The sequence below is a fragment of the Lepisma saccharinum genome, chromosome 1 (assembly GCF_977018435.1).
Source record: "Lepisma saccharinum chromosome 1, izLepSacc3.1, whole genome shotgun sequence".
In the NCBI taxonomy this organism is placed as follows: Eukaryota; Metazoa; Arthropoda; class Insecta; order Zygentoma; family Lepismatidae; genus Lepisma; species Lepisma saccharinum.
The window spans coordinates 102,528,592-102,548,854 of record NC_139229.1 but is presented as its reverse complement, the minus strand read 5'-3'; the positions used below and the strand labels follow the sequence as shown (position 1 = coordinate 102,548,854).

Sequence of the window (20,263 nt, the reverse complement as noted above, 5' to 3'; positions counted from 1 at the left end):
ATTACATGGCTTAAAACAAGATGAAATGTAAATGAATAATATTTGATGAATATTTTGGTCTGCCATGTTATCATACCCATGACACGTCTAGGCACAATAGTCCTTATCAGTGCTTTTTCCCTGGAAGAAAGGTTCTGGTATCTTCTATTTGGTTTATTATTGTTATTTTGCTCATAAGAATTACTCAAAATATTGTGCTACGTATATGTTGGTAAATGATTGTGCATCCATGTAGTTACACACATATTACTTTCGTTACAATAAAATTTTGTTAGTTTTATTCCCACCTATAAAAATGGTGCCTGTACACCATACTGTTGCGTACAGCCAAAAAAAAAGCACTGGTCCTTGTACATTTTAAGGACATGTGGCATAAGATATCCCTGTTAGCATTGCTAATCAAGATCACATGCCACTAAAGTGTTCCTTTTTCACTTCATAATGCAGAAAACATCTTTTAAAATGCATAATATATTAAAATTACATACATACATACATACATATATATACTATATGGATAAAAGCAAGGAGGGCCAAAAGGGCTAAATAAAAATCAAAGAAGGAGAAAGGAAACACTCACCGGACAGTGGAAAAATTCAAAATTTTTGCTAGCTTAGTAGCATCATTGGTGTGAGACGAAAGAGACGGAACCGGAAGTTGGGGCCCTGCAGAGTTGCCAGGTCCCCATCGAAGAAGAAGCGATGCGTAGAACGAAAAAATACTGTTTCGTCACCAGGCTTTTCGAAAACTGTGAGTGTGTAGGATGAGTTGGGCAGGAGGGATGGGATGGCTTGGCTTGGGAGGGTCGGTGGGTGAGGAGTGGGCATTACTGGGTGGCCTTGTTCAGGCCAGGTGGAGTGGTTGCACTCATGCCCGATATATAGGCCCTCTCCCATCTTTTGCGAACAGAGGTGTTGGCTGGTTGGGGTAGGAGATGAATGATCACTACCCAGAAGCAGTCGTTGAAACTGATGTTGTGGTTGGTGTGGACGGCGACAGTGAAGTCCAGGTTGTGGATGGAGGAGCGGTGGTTATTGATGCGGAGGTTTAGGGCTGTTGATGTTTCCCCCAGGTACAAATCATCACAGATGTTGCAGGTAAGGATGTAGAAAAGGTTTGAGGCATGGCAGGTCGCTTTGGGATGGAGGGTAAATTTGCCAATGGCCGTGTGCACCTGGAGGCTATGAGAGGTAATGAGGATGGTGCAGGTTTTGCACCTAGGGCGGTTGCATTTGTGGGCAGGGGAATGTTGGGCGTGTGGTGAAGGAGTGTTGTGGACCAGGGTATTTTGGAGGTTGGGGGGGGGGGGGGGGTGGCATTTGAAAACCACTCTGCGCTTGTCGGAAAATATGTTTTTGGTTTCAGGATCACTGTGGAGAATGGGGAGAAGAGAGTGTAGTGTGTGCCTGATTTTGTTGAGGTGGGGATGATATTGGGTGATGAGTGCAGGTGGGTTGGTGGCAGCAGGTTTCTTGGTGGTAGTGGTGTGTGAGGCTGCTCGCAATATTTGTTTCGTGACCAGGACGGAGGGATATTCACGGTTGACCAGGGCTTGGTGACAAAACAGTGTTTTTTCGTTCTAGGCATCGCTTCTTCTTCGATGGGGACCTGGCAACTCTGCAGGGCCCCAACTCCCGGTTCCATCTCTTTCGTCTCACACCGATGATGCTACTAAGCTAGCGAAAAGTTTGAATTTTTCCACTGTCCGGTGAGTGTTTCCTTTCTGCTTTGATTTTTATTTAGCCCTGGTGGCCCTCCTTGCTTTTATCCATATCTATATATATACAAATGATGAAGGAGACAGTAAACACTTATTTGTATTTATCTACCCTTCTGGCACCTTTTCTGATCCTATTCCTGTGTTTATATATATTATGTATATAAAATTACAGTTTTCATGGTATAAGCCAGTGTTTCTCAACCACCAGCCCACAGGAGGTTCTTCTGAAATTTGTTATTTCATTAGATCCACCAGTTGACAACTAACTTAAACCAAATTTTATGTTCGTCAGCAAGCCACACTTTAGACATTATTCAACTATTACTCTATGATTATGCCCTAATTTATTTATTAATATTTAATTTTAATGAATGGGGGCCTCTCTGATGGCGTAGCAGAAAGTGTTGTCTTGCAATCAAGGAGTCCTGGGTTCAATACCCGATGGTGGCACATAGTGGTTTGGATCCCACTTTAAACTGCATGTCCTGTCCCAATTAGCCCTACTGTGCATAAAGTGGACTTAAAAACAAAACTCATTATTGTAGGAAATTAGAAACATATTTACGAGTAAAATTCTTGGGAATGGGACATTGACTTTAAAAGGGAATTTACCAGGCCACAGTCTCAAGAAAAGTTGAGAACCACTGTTGCTTGATTTTTGAAACAGTCTAGTTTGCAGTATTTTTTAATTATTTTTTATACAATATGTTTTTTCTAATTAATTGTAATATATTGAATCAATAATGAAACTTGCGAATCATCATCACAATGCAGGCTATCTGACAAAATTACTAATCATGAAACCATATTATTGAATGCCGGCATCTGCCCAAGGGAACACAAGTCTATGGATAATTTACTGATCTTACCAAGTTGAAAATTTGTGTGCATGGTAAATTTTGGTAACTTTTGTGTTGATAATACTTGATTATCTGCATTATCATAATAAATTTTAAAAAATAAAGGCATGTCAGGAATGGGATCAGGTAGATAAATATTGATGTTTCAACTGCTAGAAATGGATATTACAATGGAATTAAACAGTTGGGGAGCTAGTGGAAATTAACCAGTGTTTTGCCTCCTAAAACTGGAGTCTTCTGGTAGTCCTTGTGTGTCTCAGGGTAAACTTTTATTTTGGAAGTTGAAACATTAATTTTATGTATTTGCTACCATATGGGATATTTTTTCTTGTATATATGTATTGCTTGCGTTGTAGAATTATTTTCTTGTAGTTTGCGGTTCTTACAACCACAAAAACTCAGTGTTTGATGTAATGTTCTTCATCAGACATTTATTCTTAGTTTGATTAATGTTACAGTTATAACAACGTTCAATTTATAACTGTTATATACTTATAATTACATTGTTATAATTATGTAATAACAATATGCATTGTTATAACTGTAACATTAATCAAACTAGGAATAAATGTTTGATGAAGGGAACGTGTGTGCTCCTGAAATGTACATCAATTATTATTTTTTTGTGCTTGTGAGATCCGAAAACTACTAGAGAAATAATCATACAAGATACGTTTTTTTTTATTTTTAAATTTATCGGTTCATCACTTTTTTGACAAGGAAATTGCTTAAATGATTTCAGACTATAGAACTAGCAAAGGTGCTTCATTTACCGGATGACCACCATCATCTGAAGAGGTATTGTTGCTGTAACGTACTTCCTAATTGTGGGAGGGGAAGGACAGTGGCAAGGTCTCTAGCATTTGCCCTTGTACAGGAGATGTTGAAGATCAAGGCAATTGAGTACATTTCGGACATTAAGGTGAGCTTTGCTTTCTCTCTTTTTTACCTTTGTTTAGTTTTCTGCTAACTTCCTGAATAAAACCATCCCAAAATTAGAGCTACTTCAAATGTTACTTTTGTTGGATATTATTCTCAAGGGAGTAAAGATAATTAAAGGAAGAAATGGATATGTACAGGTGTCATATTCATCCTATATTTCTACTATTTCTATCTTGTAGTGAGAAGCAGGAAATGTCTACTATTTGAGAATAGTTTTTATTATTCTTACTTTAATGCTCATTTTTATATTTTTAGCATTTATTGTAGATAAAATATTATTGATTGATTCAGTTTATTTTCTGCCACTTTGCTTACCATGACAATGGGGATAAGCCGACCTCCAAGGCAGGGTGGTTAGCATATCCCAGCTTGGAGATGGGTGTTCTTGCATTAATTTCATCCCTCATCTTTATAGTCGTGATTAGCCAAAAATGGCATAAAAGCAATGCTAATAACAAAAGTAAAATAAATAGTGACAAGATGAAATGGATGAAGGCACAATTACAACATACATGAACAAAACATAGGCCCCACAGGCTGTGAGTTCACGTGCCTGAGCCCCGTCAGCCTGCAAGAATTCAGCCCAGTGTGCACTACGTGGGAGAGATGTTGACAGTTGAGTACCTTCAGCAAAAGTCACCCCTTACACCCTATAAAAATATTATTTTAGACATAAACAACCCCATGTCAATGAAAAAAGGTGATATTATGTTGATAACTAGTACTGATTACCCTTTCTGTAAATAAAGTGGACTTAAATCATAAACAAACAAGCAATTAATCCCGATTTTTTTTTTTTTTTTTTTTCCACCTAACCACCATTCATTCATCTTGATTGTGATTAATATAAAGAAGAAGACAACGAAATGCAAATTGAAATCTCATGATGGTTGCTTGTTCTGTGTTTTTGAGTGTTGGTAGCATAGGGAAAAAAAGAACTTCAAAATTTTAATGGAGAATATTTTCAATTGTCCTACTTTTTTCTACATTTTGTCTTGAAAGTTGTCCTATTCTTACTTTACCCATAAAACTGAATGTGATGCCTGTACATACCTACGAGGTCTGTTAGAAAAGTAATGAGACTGGCAACACTGTGCACGAACCGGCAACGCTGCTGCCTCCACCTTCACACGACAATTAGGTTATCGCTTGCCGTTGACTCAGTACAAGTTTCGACTTGCTACACGATTGTTGAGAGCATCTGAAGTGAAGTTGTGTTTGTGAGGTGCGTTACGAAAATGGACACATCAAATTTTGTGTAAAGCTTGGCGAATCCACTACTGTGACTTATGAAAAGTTACAATGGGCTTATGGAGAACATGCACTATCCAGGGCACAAGTCCTTTTTAGATGGCCGAGAACAAGTGGAAGACTAATCTCGTGTGGGAAGACCTTCAATCTCAAAGATGGATGACAATGTGGAAGGAGTGGTCTTGTGAGGTCAGATCGTCGATTGACGGTGAGAATGATCAGTAGTGAGTTAAATTTGAACGTATTTACCGTCCATCAAATTTTAACACAAAATATGGACATGAGAAAAGTGTGTGCCAATATTGTTCCAAAGCACCATGTCACACGGCAGTCTCCATTGCTGTGTGGCTTTTACGCACACAGCTGCAAAAAGGGGAATATGTATGTACATGTGTACATGCTCAGCCTAGGTTGCTTTTTGCTCGTTAGTCCGGGAAGACAACGGTTGGGTTTTCTCAACGGCTTCAATTATTAGAAAGGTAACATTAGGACCTTGCCTCGGTGGTTGGGGGGCGGGTCGTTTGTCGGAGGTATAAATGCCGGTTCCGACTTGTTACGGTCTCTCATATCTCAGAATCCCAGGCTCGCAGAGACTTCGATACAAGGTCCGATGGAGTGAGCCCGTTTTTATGGATGTATAGAAATACACACAGTGAGTGCCGTAGTTTAGGAACCTCTGTGTGATAAACTGCGGGGGCGGGTTAGCGCTATGGTAAATAGTACGCTCGTAGCTCTAAGAAGTTGTACTGCACTTAATATGAGGACGGCGTAGGGACCTCTGCGTGATAAACTGCATGGGCAGGTTAGTGCTATGGTAAATAGTGCACTCGTAGCTCTGAAGTCTTGATAAGTGCAATTCTCTGTGTTATGGGGCAAAAGGCAACCGGGAGCAGTTGATATTGTATTTGTTACGGAAAGATGTATATACGGCGAAGGGTAGAAGTGTAAATAAACGTTGTACATAAAGAGAAAAATACACGAGACATCAATTCTTTACAACACCATCAATGAATTTTTGGCAAAAAAAAAAGCATCCCTGTGGTTCCTCAGCCCCCCTATTCGGCGGCTCTCAGTCTCTGTGACTTTTTTTATTCCCCTTGCTCAAAAAGCACTTGAAAGGGTGCCATTTTGATACTTTGGATAATAACCAGAAGAGCGTAACCGACGAGCTGAAAGGTATTCCAGCACTGCTACGAACAATGGAAACAATGCCTCCATCCCTGTGTAGCTGCCCAAGGGAACTATTTTGAAGGGGATAACCTTGATTTGTAAAAGGAAAATCAGTTTCATTACTTTTCTAATAGACCTCGCATATATCTCTCACCCTTATTAACTGTGAAGGAAAACTAGTGTTTGTTCTTCTTGTCACAGTCTTCAATGCAATTACTCAAAATCTCTCATTTCAGTCCATGGAAAAAGTAGGTCTTAATTACATAATAATGTCATTGGTTATCAATACGTTGTGAACTAGAAACAAAAGTTGTAAAACTTGCATCCTGTGCACATTGTAAAGAAGCAACAAGGGTGAAACAAATTATCATGTGGATTGACATCTTGATCAAAAGAGGATCACAAAGTACAGAAACTAAACACACAAACTGTCCATTCTGCATAGAAAATGTGGTAATTTATTAGGGGGAATAAATAATGTTAATCAAAACACTATGGAAAAGGAAGTAATGAACACTCAAAAGATCCCATGTAAAGGGTGTTTCATAAAGTTCACAGGTTTTTGGGAATGCAATGACTCAGCCTAAATTGCATGAAAATTGATGTTTATGTTTTTATTATTTTCCACATTCACTATGATTTCATAGTGAAAATGTCTGGCATATGCCCAGGTGATTTAAAAGTGAAAAATGATATCTGGCATATGCCCACCTCCATTTTCTAGGAAGCAGTAACTCGATCTGTGAAGTTCACAATGACTTTTACAGACGTCTGTTGATTTCGCCAATTATCCGTTGAATTCCCCTCTTCAGTTCGGGGATTGATTGAGGTTTGTTCATGTACACTTGTAACTTCACATAACCCCATAAAAAGAAATCACATGGGATGAGGCCACAAGACCTCAGAAGCCACTCCTGGTCACCACGAAGTGAGATCATGCGGCCGGAGAATTTTTTGAATTAGGTTATTGTCTCGTTGGATGTGTGGCAGGTAGCCCCGTCCTTCTGAAACCACTTATTCACGGTATCCAGTTCATCCAGTCACACAAAATTTCTAATCATGTCCCGATAATGATGACCATTTGCCATAACTGCATTTTCGTTTCCATCTTCAAAAAAGAAGGGGCCAGTCACACCTCCTGACCAAAAACCACACCAAACTGTGGTTCGTAGCAAATGCAATTGTTCTTCGTGGTACAGTGTAGGGTTTTTTGACTCCAAATGCAGCAATTCTGTTTGTTCACAAAACCTGATAGGTGGAAATGTGCCTCATCACTGAAGATTAATCTTCTTGCAAAATTCTCGTCCTCTTCTTGTTTTGTCAAAATCCACTGTGCAAAATTTCGTTTCGCATGATTGGTTGCTTTGATCTCTTGCATCAACTGAAACTTGCATGCGTGCATATGAAGGTATTTTTACAGTATTCATTGTAGTGAGTATACTGATATTCCCAACTGTTGTGAACAACGGCGAAGCGACTTCGTGGGGCTAACATTCGCACTGTCTTGCACTACTGCAATGTTTTCTTCTGTACAACGACTGTTTTCGCCCAGGCAAATTTATGGTAGCAAATGGCCCGGATATCTTCACCAACCTCATAACTGTTGTTGCAGTGGAGGCATTGTCACGTCCGAAGATCGCACGAAGATTACGAACTGTCTGTGCATAAGACCCTGTTTCTGCAATGTGTTTTCAAGACAACGACGCGTTGCTTGATCAAATCAACTGAAAATCTGGGGGGGATTAATAATCGGAATGATAAGAGATAACGAAAATCATAAGAACAGTGTTGCCAACCTTCAAACAAAAAAAAATGACAATCGATTTAAAACCTGCGCACTTTATGAAACACCCTTTAGTTCTTGCAGGACCAAGCATGAATCTGTTTGCAGAGCCATATGGTCTGTGTCCCCACCCCTAAGCTGTGTGAAGGCAGCGTGTCAAACATGGGACCAGGCCCGTAGCTAGAATTGATCTCCAGGGGAGGCTCGCAGGTTATCATGCTTTATAAACCAAGTCCATTTTTTCAAAAGTTTAACAGTGTTAAATGAAGGTAAATTATTTTTGTGTGTGTGTGTATGTGTGTGTGTGGATGGGGGGTGGGGGGGTCTTTAAGTTAATATAAAATTAGAAATATCACACAAATAGTACATTTTTCTATAGGTATCTCTAAAACATCTCTTGAAGTGTTAATTGCTATTGACATCATTCCTTATTACATAATACACATTACTTTTGATGATACAGATATTTACAGATCATACAAAAAAATGCACAATATTCAATCATAGTGCCTATCATACATTCCACCCCCAGCTGAAGGAATAAATCTTCCCTTCGTTCCCAAAACTTAGGAACTGTTGACCTTTGATGCAGATATGGAAGTAATGTGGATGATGACATCAAAGTCACAGATTTCTGTCTAAACGGGAGACTGCAACAGGGGCAGCAAAGGTACGGATAAAGAAGCTCCTCTGTGAAAGAACGTTCTATAGTCTATAGAGTCTTCTAAGTACTTGCCGCTACTTCGACTTCAGCTCATAAACAAGATGAAGTTTATGTTCTGTGAATTTACCCTTCACCAAGTTGTGAGCAAAATAATATCTGCTGTCTACATTTTTACTCTTCACTGCAAACAAATTATACAAAATAATTTTACCTAATTTCAAGGGGGAGCTCAGCCTGGCTAAGGTCCTGTTATGAAAGAACTTTCTAAACTCTATACAACCTACTAAGTACAGGGTGTCTACAAATGATTGAAGCAGTTTCACAATGTTACTGTATGTGTATTATTGAACATATTGTGAAGTAACTTTACAGTTTTGTAGAGAAACTCAACAAGTTTTCTGACACATTACAATACAAGTGTTCAATATGCTCCCTCTTTGTGATTCTGCAGATATAAACTTTATAATCAAGTTCTTCCCAAATGCGATGAAGCATTTGCTAGATCACTCGGTAATGGAGACACAAACACTAGATCCTTCACATAACCCCACACACAAAAAAGTCACCGTGAGGCAATGACAGCAGTTGTTGATCATCATTTCCACAACGACTGACCCATCAGTTTGATACTCTGGCGGTTTTAAGATTTTGTGGACATCGTGATGGAACTGGGGCAGAGCACAATCCAACTGGTGGATAAAGTTCTCTACAACTGTGGTCCCCGAAACCACCAACGAAGACGTGGACAGCATCGTGCTCCAGACTTTACAAAATAAGCTTCAGTTGCAGCACATCAAGCTCGAGCACGTTGACCGGTGCCACAGGCTTGGCCCTCCGAAAAGATCGTCTGCGGAAGTTTTGAGATCGGGAAAACGCCCCATCATAGTGAAATTTGTAAGCTACCGCTCTAGGAACGAGGTGTGGAAATCAAAGAAGATGCTAAAGAACTCGTCCCTATTAATTACAGAGTCGCTAACTCCCTACAGACAGAGGGTTTTGCGGGTGGCAAAGGATCGCGTAGGGACACGCAATGCCTGGAGCCAAGACGGGCGCATTTTCGTATTTCACGGAGGTCGTCGCTACCTTATATCTTCCCCCGAGGATCTTGACGTTCTCCCTTGAGATGGGGTGCAACGCGAACTGAGTACGAAGTGTAATGAAGAGCATATGTGACTTTTGTCGTTATGATACGCTGTGTATGAATAATTGTGTGTGTGATGTGTTCAAATCATGTGTGTTTAGTGTGAGTTTTTTGTCCGGGTTCTTGTTTATGTTATCGTTTTTTAATGTGAGTGTGTGTGTGTCATTCCCTGATGCTTTCCTCCATGCTATTCTGCTTGACAGGGTAAGTAATAATTCTAATTTTAATTTTGGTATGCTAATGTTTCTTCTCCCATCTTGTTTCTGTTCGTTAAACCTCAATTCTAAAAATGGCTAATCTGGCAACAACGCATCTCGGTGACAGTGGACGAAATTCTGAAGAGGGTCGTCGCTCTGCTAATTGCCCTGGCACTCCGCCCCCCGCGGTCAGCACAGCCGAAATTCTCAGAAATGAGCTGAAGACTTGTCCGAACTCACTGTTGGTGTCACACGTGAATGCACAGAGCATCGAAGCGCACCTCGATAGCTTCAAAGCTATTTTCTCCCCCCTGAATCTCCACTGCATTCTTGTATCGGAGACATGGCTTAATCCCCTCACACCCTCCAGCATGGTCTCCTTCCGAGGCTACAACGTCTTCCGAAACGACAGGTTGGGGAAACGAGGTGGCGGGGTGATGGCACTGATAAGGGAAGATATTACCGCGGTGGTTGTGGCTAAATCTGACGGTAACTACGCACGAATGACAGAATATCTTTTCCTGGAACTTACCATCAACAAACAGAAGCTACTTCTAGCTGTTGCGTACCGTCCACCTGGAACGTGCTTTGTAAATTGTGAGGAGGAACTGGCTAAACTCATTCCCATGTACTCGCATGTATTATTACTTGGGGATCTGAACTTTCATTTAGAAACTGACAAACCCGAAGTAAATAAATTCCGCGCTGCTATCTCTTCTTACAATCTAAATATTTTGAAGCTCGGTCCTACCTTCCACACGGCTACGTCGCATTCTTGGCTAGATGTCATCTTAACAGGAGACTGCTCTCGAATCACCAAACATGGACAAACGAGCGCCTGCGGTCTCTCGTTCCACGATCTTATTTACGTTGCTTACTCGCTCAATGTTCCGAAATCCAAGCCAAACATAATTGAATACCGCGATTTAAAGAAAATTAACCCCGCTTCACTAAACGAAGATGCTACAAGAACCCCATGGAATTCAATAAACAGCTTCACTGATATTAACGATAAGCTTAATGAATTAAATAGTCTAATCTTACACCTTTTCGACAAACATGCTCCACTCAAGAAAAAACGCGTCACGCGGCCTGCTTCCCCCTGGATGACCGACAGCATTCTCGCACTTATGGCGGAGCGCGATTCGGCTCACCGCAGGTTTAAATCTGACAAGCGCCTCAAATCTCCAAATACTTTAAACAGTTTTAATAACTACCGTGTGTTGAGAAATCGATGTAATCAGGCCGTGCGCAACGCAAAGAGAAGGCTCTCTTACGAATTATTAAATATGCAAGGCAACCCCCGAATGTTGTGGAATAACTTAAGAAATCTAGGGCTAGGAGAGAAACGTAACGTAGATCCTACTCGTGTTTCGTCCCTTGATGAATTAAATACACATTTCTCTCTCTCTAATTCAATGAATAACGATGCTAAAAATGTTACTATTAGAGCTATAGCAAACCACAAAACAGAAATGATAGAGTTCAATTTTAACCCAGTCTATGAGTTCCAAGTTGCAACTGCAATCGGTCGGATCAAATCTGGTTCTGAAGGAGCCGACAACCTCCCATTGCGACTAATAAAGCTGATTTTACCTCATGTATTGCCATACATCACTGACATTTTTAATCTTTCTCTGCGCTCTGGTATTTTTCCAGATAAGTGGAAAATAGCACACGTTCTTCCTCTCGCCAAGACTGACCCCGCCACTTCCATTGACAATTTCCGACCTATCAGTATTCTTCCCGCGCTATCGAAAGCATTAGAATACATTGCTCACGACCAAATCAGCCGACATACAAATGAAGTTCTGGCTCCGTTTCAGTCGGGATTTAGACCTAATCACAGCACTAGCACCGCCATGACTCACATAACCGACGACGTCAGACAAGCTATGGACTGCAGACAGGCGACAGTTTTAGTTTTATTGGACTACACGAAAGCTTTCCAGTCACTCGACCATGATATTCTCATTTCCAAGCTAAAATCATTTTTTAATTTCACCACCTCTGCAACCGACTGGGTCAAATCCTACTTAACTGGACGTAAACAAAGGGTGGTTTATGATGGCAAGTGCTCGGCGCTATCTGAGATTACTTGTGGCATTCCGCAAGGAAGTGTACTCGGCCCTTTATTATTTTCTTTATACATTAATGACCTACCAAATATCTTGAAACACTGCCGTTATCATCTGTATGCCGATGACCTCCAGTTGTACTATTCTGCACCCCCAGTAATGTTAAACGATGGTATTTCCAAGGTTAATGAAGATATAGAGAGGATTGTTAACTGGTCGCTAGACAATGGCATGTATATTAACCCTAATAAAACACAAGCAATTTTGATTGCTTCCGATAAACTGAAACGTTACGTAGATCTTAACATTCTGCCTTCCATTCTTGTAGATTCGACTCACATTCCATTTAACCAAACTGTTAAAGATCTGGGAATTGTATTAGACGGAAATTTATCATGGTCACATCACACAAGTTCGGCGTGTAGAAAAGCTTTCGCATCTCTGTATTCTATAAGACGCATGGGCAAGTTCCTCCCCACCTCTATCAAGGCCAAACTATGTCAGTCCCTATTTTTATGCCATTTAGATTATTGTGACGTAGCGTATTCCGGCTTAACAGGTGAGTCAGCTAGACGTCTGCAGAGTGTTCAAAATGCCTGCGTACGATACATTTTTAATTTAAAATATTGGGACCACCTATCACCTTATTTTCTCAAATTGGGGTGGCTACGTATGCAAGAAAGACGAACGCTGCACACTCTGATTTTACTTTACAAAGTTCTCAACCTCAAGTCACCTTCCTATCTCCTCTCTCGCTTCCAATTTCTTCACGAATTTCACGATCGCAACACCAGATCACGCAGCTCCTCAGTTCTCTCTATCCCTGTCCACAGATCAAACTTCTTCTCCAACTCTTTCTCCGTATCGGCTGTAAGACTATGGAATCAGCTGCCAGAAAGCACTAGAGCAGTAAGCTCCGTCGGTTCCTTTAGCAGACGTGTTCGCCACTCTCTTCAGAGTAGTCGTTAGATCTTCCCCTGTCAAGCAGACTAAAAAGCATGTGCAAGTGAACGAATTCTTAAAATACCTTGCAGTTACTTAAATACAATTTTAAATTTTGCATTCTTTCATTCCATATTTAGTTTTTTGTGTATTATATATTTTGTATTTTGTGTGTTATATTCAGGGCTTTAAGACTTGTGTGTATGGGTATAATGTGTGTGTGTGGACCTATGTGAAATGACTTAGTGTACTTTGTGTATAATATAATAATGTATAATTTTAAATGTATGGTTGAGTGGAAGAAAAGGCATTGTACGGCCTTAACTCCGCCATTTAAAACAAGGCATTAATAAATAAATAAATTTTCTAACATGTCAAAATACCCATATTCTGTAATGGTTGTTCGCTGAAGAAGGGGCCGTAAACTCTTACATTTTGAGATTGCACAAAAAGCATTGAGTTCCAGAAAGTCAACTCCCATAACTAGTAATGTGTCACGAAACTTGTTGAGTTTCTCTACAAAACTGCAAAGTTACTTCGTGGTACATTCATTAATACATGTACAGTAACATCATGAAACCGCTATCAATCATTTGTAGACACCCTGTACTTTCCGCTACTTAGACTTCAGTTCATAAACAAGGTGAAGGAATGTGATGGCTGATCTTCGTTCTGTGAATTTGTCCTTTCATCAAGTTATGACCACATAATATCTGCTGTCTACATTTTCACTTGTCACTACAAACAAATTATACAATAGTTTCTCCTAATGACCGGGTGCTAACAACAATGCAAGGGGGCTGACGACAATGCCAAGGATGGGGTGAGCCTCCCCCCCAACCCCTGCCTGGCTACGGGTCTGTATGGGACACTGAGGACTCTTCTTACGTTGTCCAACACAACCCAAAAAAACGTGGAGTCAGAGTCGTCATTGGGCTGCGGATGTACGTTCATCCATATAGCAAATAAAACTTTAAGCCATTTTTATTACCATCTGTAAATGCACAGGGAAAGTGCAGCTCCATCCTCCATTGCACCAGGGGACCCATTGATTAAAATCTTGGTGAGCTGCATTACTTTATGCAGGGCATGTCGTTACATGCTATGACATCTGAGATCACTCACTGCAGCCATTGATAAACTATTTCAATTTTTTTTTTTATAAATCAATATTTATATTTTTGCATCCCATTATTTATAAAATTCTAGGGTAGATTTTCTTCCACGTGTCTCATAATCACCCTTCAAGATGTACAACTGCTACAAATATTTGACGTGTGTGTGTGTTGTAGTCTTTATGAAGCTAAATTGCTTGATGTTGTGCTGATTGTCACTTTTAGAGGATATTTCAATTGTTCTGGAAGGAATTCATAACATGTGGGAGAATTTTTTTAAAAAAATTAAATTTTTCATTTATTTCTCTTTCATATATATAATATTTGTAACACTTTACACAAAAAATCATTGTTTGAGATTTTTTAACTGCTTCATTCTCTGATTTAGAGAGTTTGAATGTTGTTCCAAAAATTAATGCTATTTTTTTTAACTGCTTCATTCTCTGATTTAGAGAGTTTGAATGTTGTTCCAAAAATTAATGCTATTATATTTGTTCAATTTCAGATTTTAATTATATTCACCTGCCTTAATGGAAATACATATGGGCCATAGTTATTCTTATGTTCACATGATATATGTACACATGCACATTAGTGTTTATATCCAGCAACAAAACACATTGAAATACTGATTATAATTTTTGTTTCTAGATTAAAAATATTAATAACGTATTCAGCCTTGAAGCTATAACAAATATAGAGGACAAGTATTCGATGGGCAGTCTACTGATACTTATTCATTTCCTTGTTGGAAGTAATCAAATCTCAGAGCATGAAAGGGTAAGCTATGCACTTCAACAAAAGTTGGAGCTTTCCGGGTGACGTGATTCGAACAAGTGTTCTCGGTTTACGAACCAGGTTAAGTCCATGTTGGCTTGGCTTCCAACATTTCAAGCGCATGCATTGCTCTCATCATCAGGGAATATAGAAATGGAGACCACTGTAGGATTAAAAATATGACTATGATGGGGCAGAGTTTGAATTCTGTCTTCCTATTGTCTCGCTCTGGATCGTGGTGTTCTTATTGGCTGGAGCTTTGTTTTTACGGAGGAGTGGGTTCATGGCATGACTGAGCTGGAGTCCCACATCCCTGTTGAGATTGGTGCTTTCCCGTGAAATGGCTATGGCTTCTTTTACTCGACAGTGCGCCAACATCAACTTAACCTGGCTGGTAACCCAAGAAAGTTCAGAAAGTTATATTCTTTTTGCTTTGTCCATCTCTGCATTTTCTGGTCTTTTCTGTAAGGGGCCAAATTATAACTGTGCATTGTTTTTAAATTCTTTCAAATTCTGCTAATTGATTTTGCACTATATTAAGTGTTGAACTACTGCTTGTGATACTATTGCCATAACTTTTCCTTACTATGTGATAAACATTTGGTGTCAACGGAACCTGTTCAATTCACTTCATTAACAACTACTGCTAGGTCATTCTTTTATTTCACTGTCATTATGGTACATTTTCTTTCTTTGATTTTCTGTATTTGGTGTTCTCTTGTTTAACCTTTATCTCCTGGACCTGGCACGCCTGTTACCCCCCCCCCCACTCTGACATCTTTCCGCAGGCGATGGGAAAGGGCCTTTTTTAGCAGGCATGCACGCCACTATACCCCCCAGACTCAACCTAGCCAACCAGTAACCCTTTCTCCCCTCCCCGTAACTACCAACCCACCTTACAGTAAACACTGGTTAAAGTACTTTTTGTTCTCTATCAACTGTTTCTGGCAACACTGACCGTAGAGACGCTACAGTCAGTATTCTGTGCCTCTACTCTATGTGACGCCGATCTATCTATCTTCTACTTTGAAAATGCGACATATATCGCGAAATGTAGAACTATTTCTCTTCGTGTGGTAAGTGTTTACTGTCTCCTTCATCATTTGTATATAATATATATATCATAGAGCGAGAATTAATTGTCGTAGAGAGATGAAATTGGTTTTTCTTTTATTTCTTAAAGACAAGGCTTTCAGAGGAAGTAACATTTTTACACTGTGCTATCCAATAGTTAATGCTAAGGGAAGAAAAAATTTGAATTTTTCGTAAAGTATTGGCATACGACCACTGTCTCCGCCTCAATGGACAGAAGTGAATGAAAAATTTAGTATGTAGCGGCAAAGTTTTGTTGAAATCGAACTGATACTTCTTGAGTAAAAAATAATATTATATAAAGCGACAGTGTTGCCAGCTTTGCGACAATGTCCAGAATTTTGCGTCTAGTGTCGGCCCTATGAACGTTGGATGGACCAAATTTAGATGGAATCATGACAAAAGACCACTCTCTATGACAATATGTAATGCTCGTACCGCAACTTTGGAAGAAACCTGGAAATTACAGCATTCTGAAATGTTGCGTAATTACAGAAAATTTTGGACCTTTTCCCCCCACTTGCTTTTTTCTCATTCTTGCTCATAGAATTTAGTTTTTTCAAAAAGATGGAGGAGTTTTGAAGTTATAACTAACTAGCTCTCTAGCCTTCTTAAACCCGAAGGATTATGGTTGCAGCAACACAAGCCTTCCATCAATCTGTCCCTATCCTGGGCAAGGTAAATGCAATGTTTTCCATCCTTACCGATTTCTTTAGGTCCATCTCAACGTTATCCCTCCATCTTCGTCTTCCTGCAGGTCTCTTACCATCAGGTTTCCCAACAAGAATCCTGTAAACTCTTCTTTTCTCTCCCATTCGTTCTATATGAACTGCCTACCTGTCTTCTTGATTTAATTATAATTATTCAAATAATATCAGGATATGAATACATATTGTGGAGTTGTAGATTTCTAAATTATGTAACCTTCTCCATTCACCTGTCTCCTCATCCCCTTTTAGGTCCAATTATTTTTCAAAGGATGTTATATTCAAATACTCTTGATTTATATTCCTCTTTTAATGTAAGGGACCAAGTTTCATATCCATATAATACTACAGGCAAATTTACTGTTTTGTATATTTTAACTTTTAGTTTCTTAGATATTATATGGTAAATGTTTATGAAGAATGCATTTCCTGAATTAAGTCTGCTTTTTATTTCCTCTTTAATATAATTTACATTTGTTAGTATTACTCCTAAATACTTGAATTTAGAAAGTTTTAAAGTTATAGCCACTTTTATAAATATCCCATAATAATACAGGGGTAAGGAAGGGAAAATAAGGACTTTATTTAAACTTCGCTTGTTATTAATAGTAACAATGAATATATATTATTTTGTAATTCGAGTGTCTCACACCTTCATATGTATAAAGATCAAAAAAGACATAACTGAAATATCATATGTAGTTTTCAAGAAATGGCACTCTAATTGTTGCCGTGCACTGCTGGTTGATATATTGACCATCCGGACAATAAAGGTTAACATAGCCTCTAATATTCTCCAATCTGACACTTTTCAATTGAATATTGAACTTCCAACATTATAAATCAGCACGAATTATATTAATAATTTATTCAGTCTTGTCAAAGAGGGCATAGAAGGATAATGACAGAGATAGATAACTTCATAGAGTTAGTGGAGTGTAAACGAGCATTCTAACTAATAGAATTATTTTGATATATTACCAACCAGGCACAACTTCTAGTTTCTTTTGAACACTTCTTCCATTCCTTTATAGAGTTATAACTAGACAATCAATTTCCTTGCATGAATTAAACTTTATTGAACACAATGGATAGATTTTTTAATTGCAAGCCACAAAATGCTTATGTCATAATACTCTTTCCATTTCAAGATAGAACTGAGTTTTGCACACTGGCATCAATACTGTGAAAGTTTGTGAATACCACTTTTGAAGAAATATTCTGGTTTTTCAGGTATCCAATTATACACAGTGGAATTGCTGAGCATAAAGTTTGTTCTTCACCCCAAAATAACTTTGCCATTCTCGAAAAGTTGTTGCCAAACTAAGCACTCTTGCCAGGGACAAACATCTCCAAAGTGTGCTGTAGCTTGGTAAAGATTCCATGCACAACATTTAACTTTATCAATATTTTCGTGTGCAACATTACACAGCCCCCCCTCCCCCCTCTCTCTCTCTCTCTCACACACACACACACACACAAACACACACAACCTGTTTACGATAATTGGTGCAGTACTGATGATGAGCTACATGTCCTAACTCGACAAAGCACGTGCCTTTCCGTCTGTTGTTTCCTACGTTCCTGATAACTAAATTTTCATTCATATTTGAACGTCTGTTGTACATTACAAGGCTACGATTATAATCAAATAGGAACTCTCTGCTAACAAACTGTGATTCAAATTTTATGCAGTAGATATCAGGGCTACCATTAGGAAATGTGAGGCCCTTATATTTTGAAAAGTGAAAATATAGAAAATATCTACTTATCCAAAGTCGATAATAGTGTGTATTTATATGTAAAGGTAACCAAGAAAGTTCTCTTAGATTTTCACCCGTTACCGTCAAATGCAAAAAAAGCAACGTGAAACGGACCTGGTGGATCGAACATAATCAGCATCAATGACATTTTGAAAGACCATCGATCCCACTGTGCTAAACCTGCCAAATGCGAATCAAAGAAGTCAAGTGCAGTTTGCTCCTTGTCTAGGTAAAGATAATGTAACAGATGGTAATCAGAAAGATCCGCAAATAAGGCAGATGCATGAGTGTTTCCCAACCAAGGTGTAGGCAGGTGACCTTGCATTATCTGTCAAGTAGAGGACACCTTTTTTAATTCTCAAGTGTTGGTGTCACGTTTTTTCATTTTTTTTTATCCTCTTTCAATTTCATGTTCCGTAGACATATATCGAAGTTTGGTGGCATGAGACGTACTTCCATAATGGCAGCCCTGATACATTTTATAAATTTAGTTTCACACTTTTCTTTGGATGCATGTATTTTTCATAGAAATTAAAGAAAGTTTTCCCTTTCAGAATGATTTGAAGCTTCTGAAAGACAATGTATCTAAATCAAATCTAAGTTTTGGTAACCGAGATGTTGATGCATGTCTACTTCGTACAGAGGTAAATTTATGTCTCACAAGATGGGATGTGTTGCTAAATAATGTTTGCTATGAGCAACCAACATTCCTTGGAACTTCAGTACATTCCCCACAAAATTGTGTTCAAGAAGAAGTACAAATAGATGCTGAGGAGGACATGGGAAGTGTTTAGAATGATGTACTACTGTGCGTGTTCTATGTGTTTTCTATAAAACTGAAGAGTTGTTTTTACAGTGTTCATTGTTTCTTAAGTATCAAAGAATTTATTTTCCATCCTTGTTGTGGTTGAATTTTTATGAATAAAATCTTAAAAATTAATTTGGAATTTTGGTGCAAAATGGCAAATTTTCCCCAATTTTTCAAACTGTTGTACGTAATAAGCACACATATTTTTCAAGAGTGGTTGGTAATTTATTAATTACTTTAAAGATCTTCAACCTTATATTATCGAGACGACAAGTGTGCTAGTGTTAATCATATGATCTATAGGATTCAGTAGGTGATACTAGTACTAGATATCGACAGAGTACTGATATGTAGAGAGACACATTTTTGGTGAATAAAATATCAAGATTTCGGTACAAAACCTGAGCACGTTTCAGGATCAAAAGCTGAATATAGCGTGTCCACGCTAGAGGGATCGAGAAATAAATGCTCGCCATTTAAAACCAGATAAGGATATTGCTGTATTTTTCATATGACAGGAAAGGGAAACTCTCCGAGATTGTGCAACACTGTTTTCAGACAGCTACACGGTCGCGCATGTGCGTCAATAGCTTTTGTCTCGAAAGGAAGCCATGCGCCATTCAGTAGTCGATCGCGCAGTGGAAAACATGTGGACACCGCAACAGAAAGTTCAGTGCGTGTCATGGCTAGCAGAAGAGAAATCTGTTACTCGGGTTCAACGCCATGTTCGTCGTACGTGGAATGTGGATCCACCTGGTCATAAAACGATTCTCCAATGGGACAGAACACTCCGAGAAACAGGTTCTTTACTTCTGCAAACCGGCAAACATGCGAAAGTGTCTGTGAATAAGGCAACAATCGAACGTGTGAGAATGGCATTTGCAAGGAGTCCAAGGAAGTCTGCCCGACCCTGTGGCCGAGTGGTTAGCACATCGCGCTGCGACGCCAAGGGTCCCAGGTTCGAATCCCGGTCGGGCTTGGTTGTTTGTGAATGTCCATTCATCAATTTCATCATTTCATCACTCATCCCCATCTTCGCAAATTAGCCAAGAGGCACAAAACGCGAAGTAAAATAAGCTAAATCAATCAATCAATCAATCAATCAATCCAAGGAAGTCTATCCGAAGAGCTAGTTCCGAACTTCAAATTCCTAGATCGACTATTCACAAGGTCTTACACAAGCGACTCCATTTGACTGCTTACAAGATCGAGCTTCATCACCACATAAAGCCAAATGATCGTCCGCATATTTT

At 39.1% G+C, this 20,263-nt stretch overlaps 1 protein-coding gene across 5 annotated transcripts in view; it reads left to right on the top strand.

The window, feature by feature from the left end:
- Positions 1-19,142, top strand: part of LOC145998800 (uncharacterized) — a 321,949-nt gene extending 302,807 nt beyond the window's left edge. For all 5 annotated transcript variants that reach the window (XM_083135448.1, XM_083135409.1, XM_083135419.1 and 2 more), the window contains 3 exons: positions 3,323-3,502; positions 14,515-14,643; positions 18,757-19,142. In XM_083135448.1, coding sequence (XP_082991574.1) covers positions 3,323-3,502; positions 14,515-14,643; positions 18,757-18,996 — 549 coding nt within the window. In that variant the 3' untranslated portion in view covers positions 18,997-19,142. The remainder of the gene's footprint in view (positions 1-3,322; positions 3,503-14,514; positions 14,644-18,756) is intronic.
- The last annotated feature ends 1,121 nt before the right edge of the window (positions 19,143-20,263 follow it).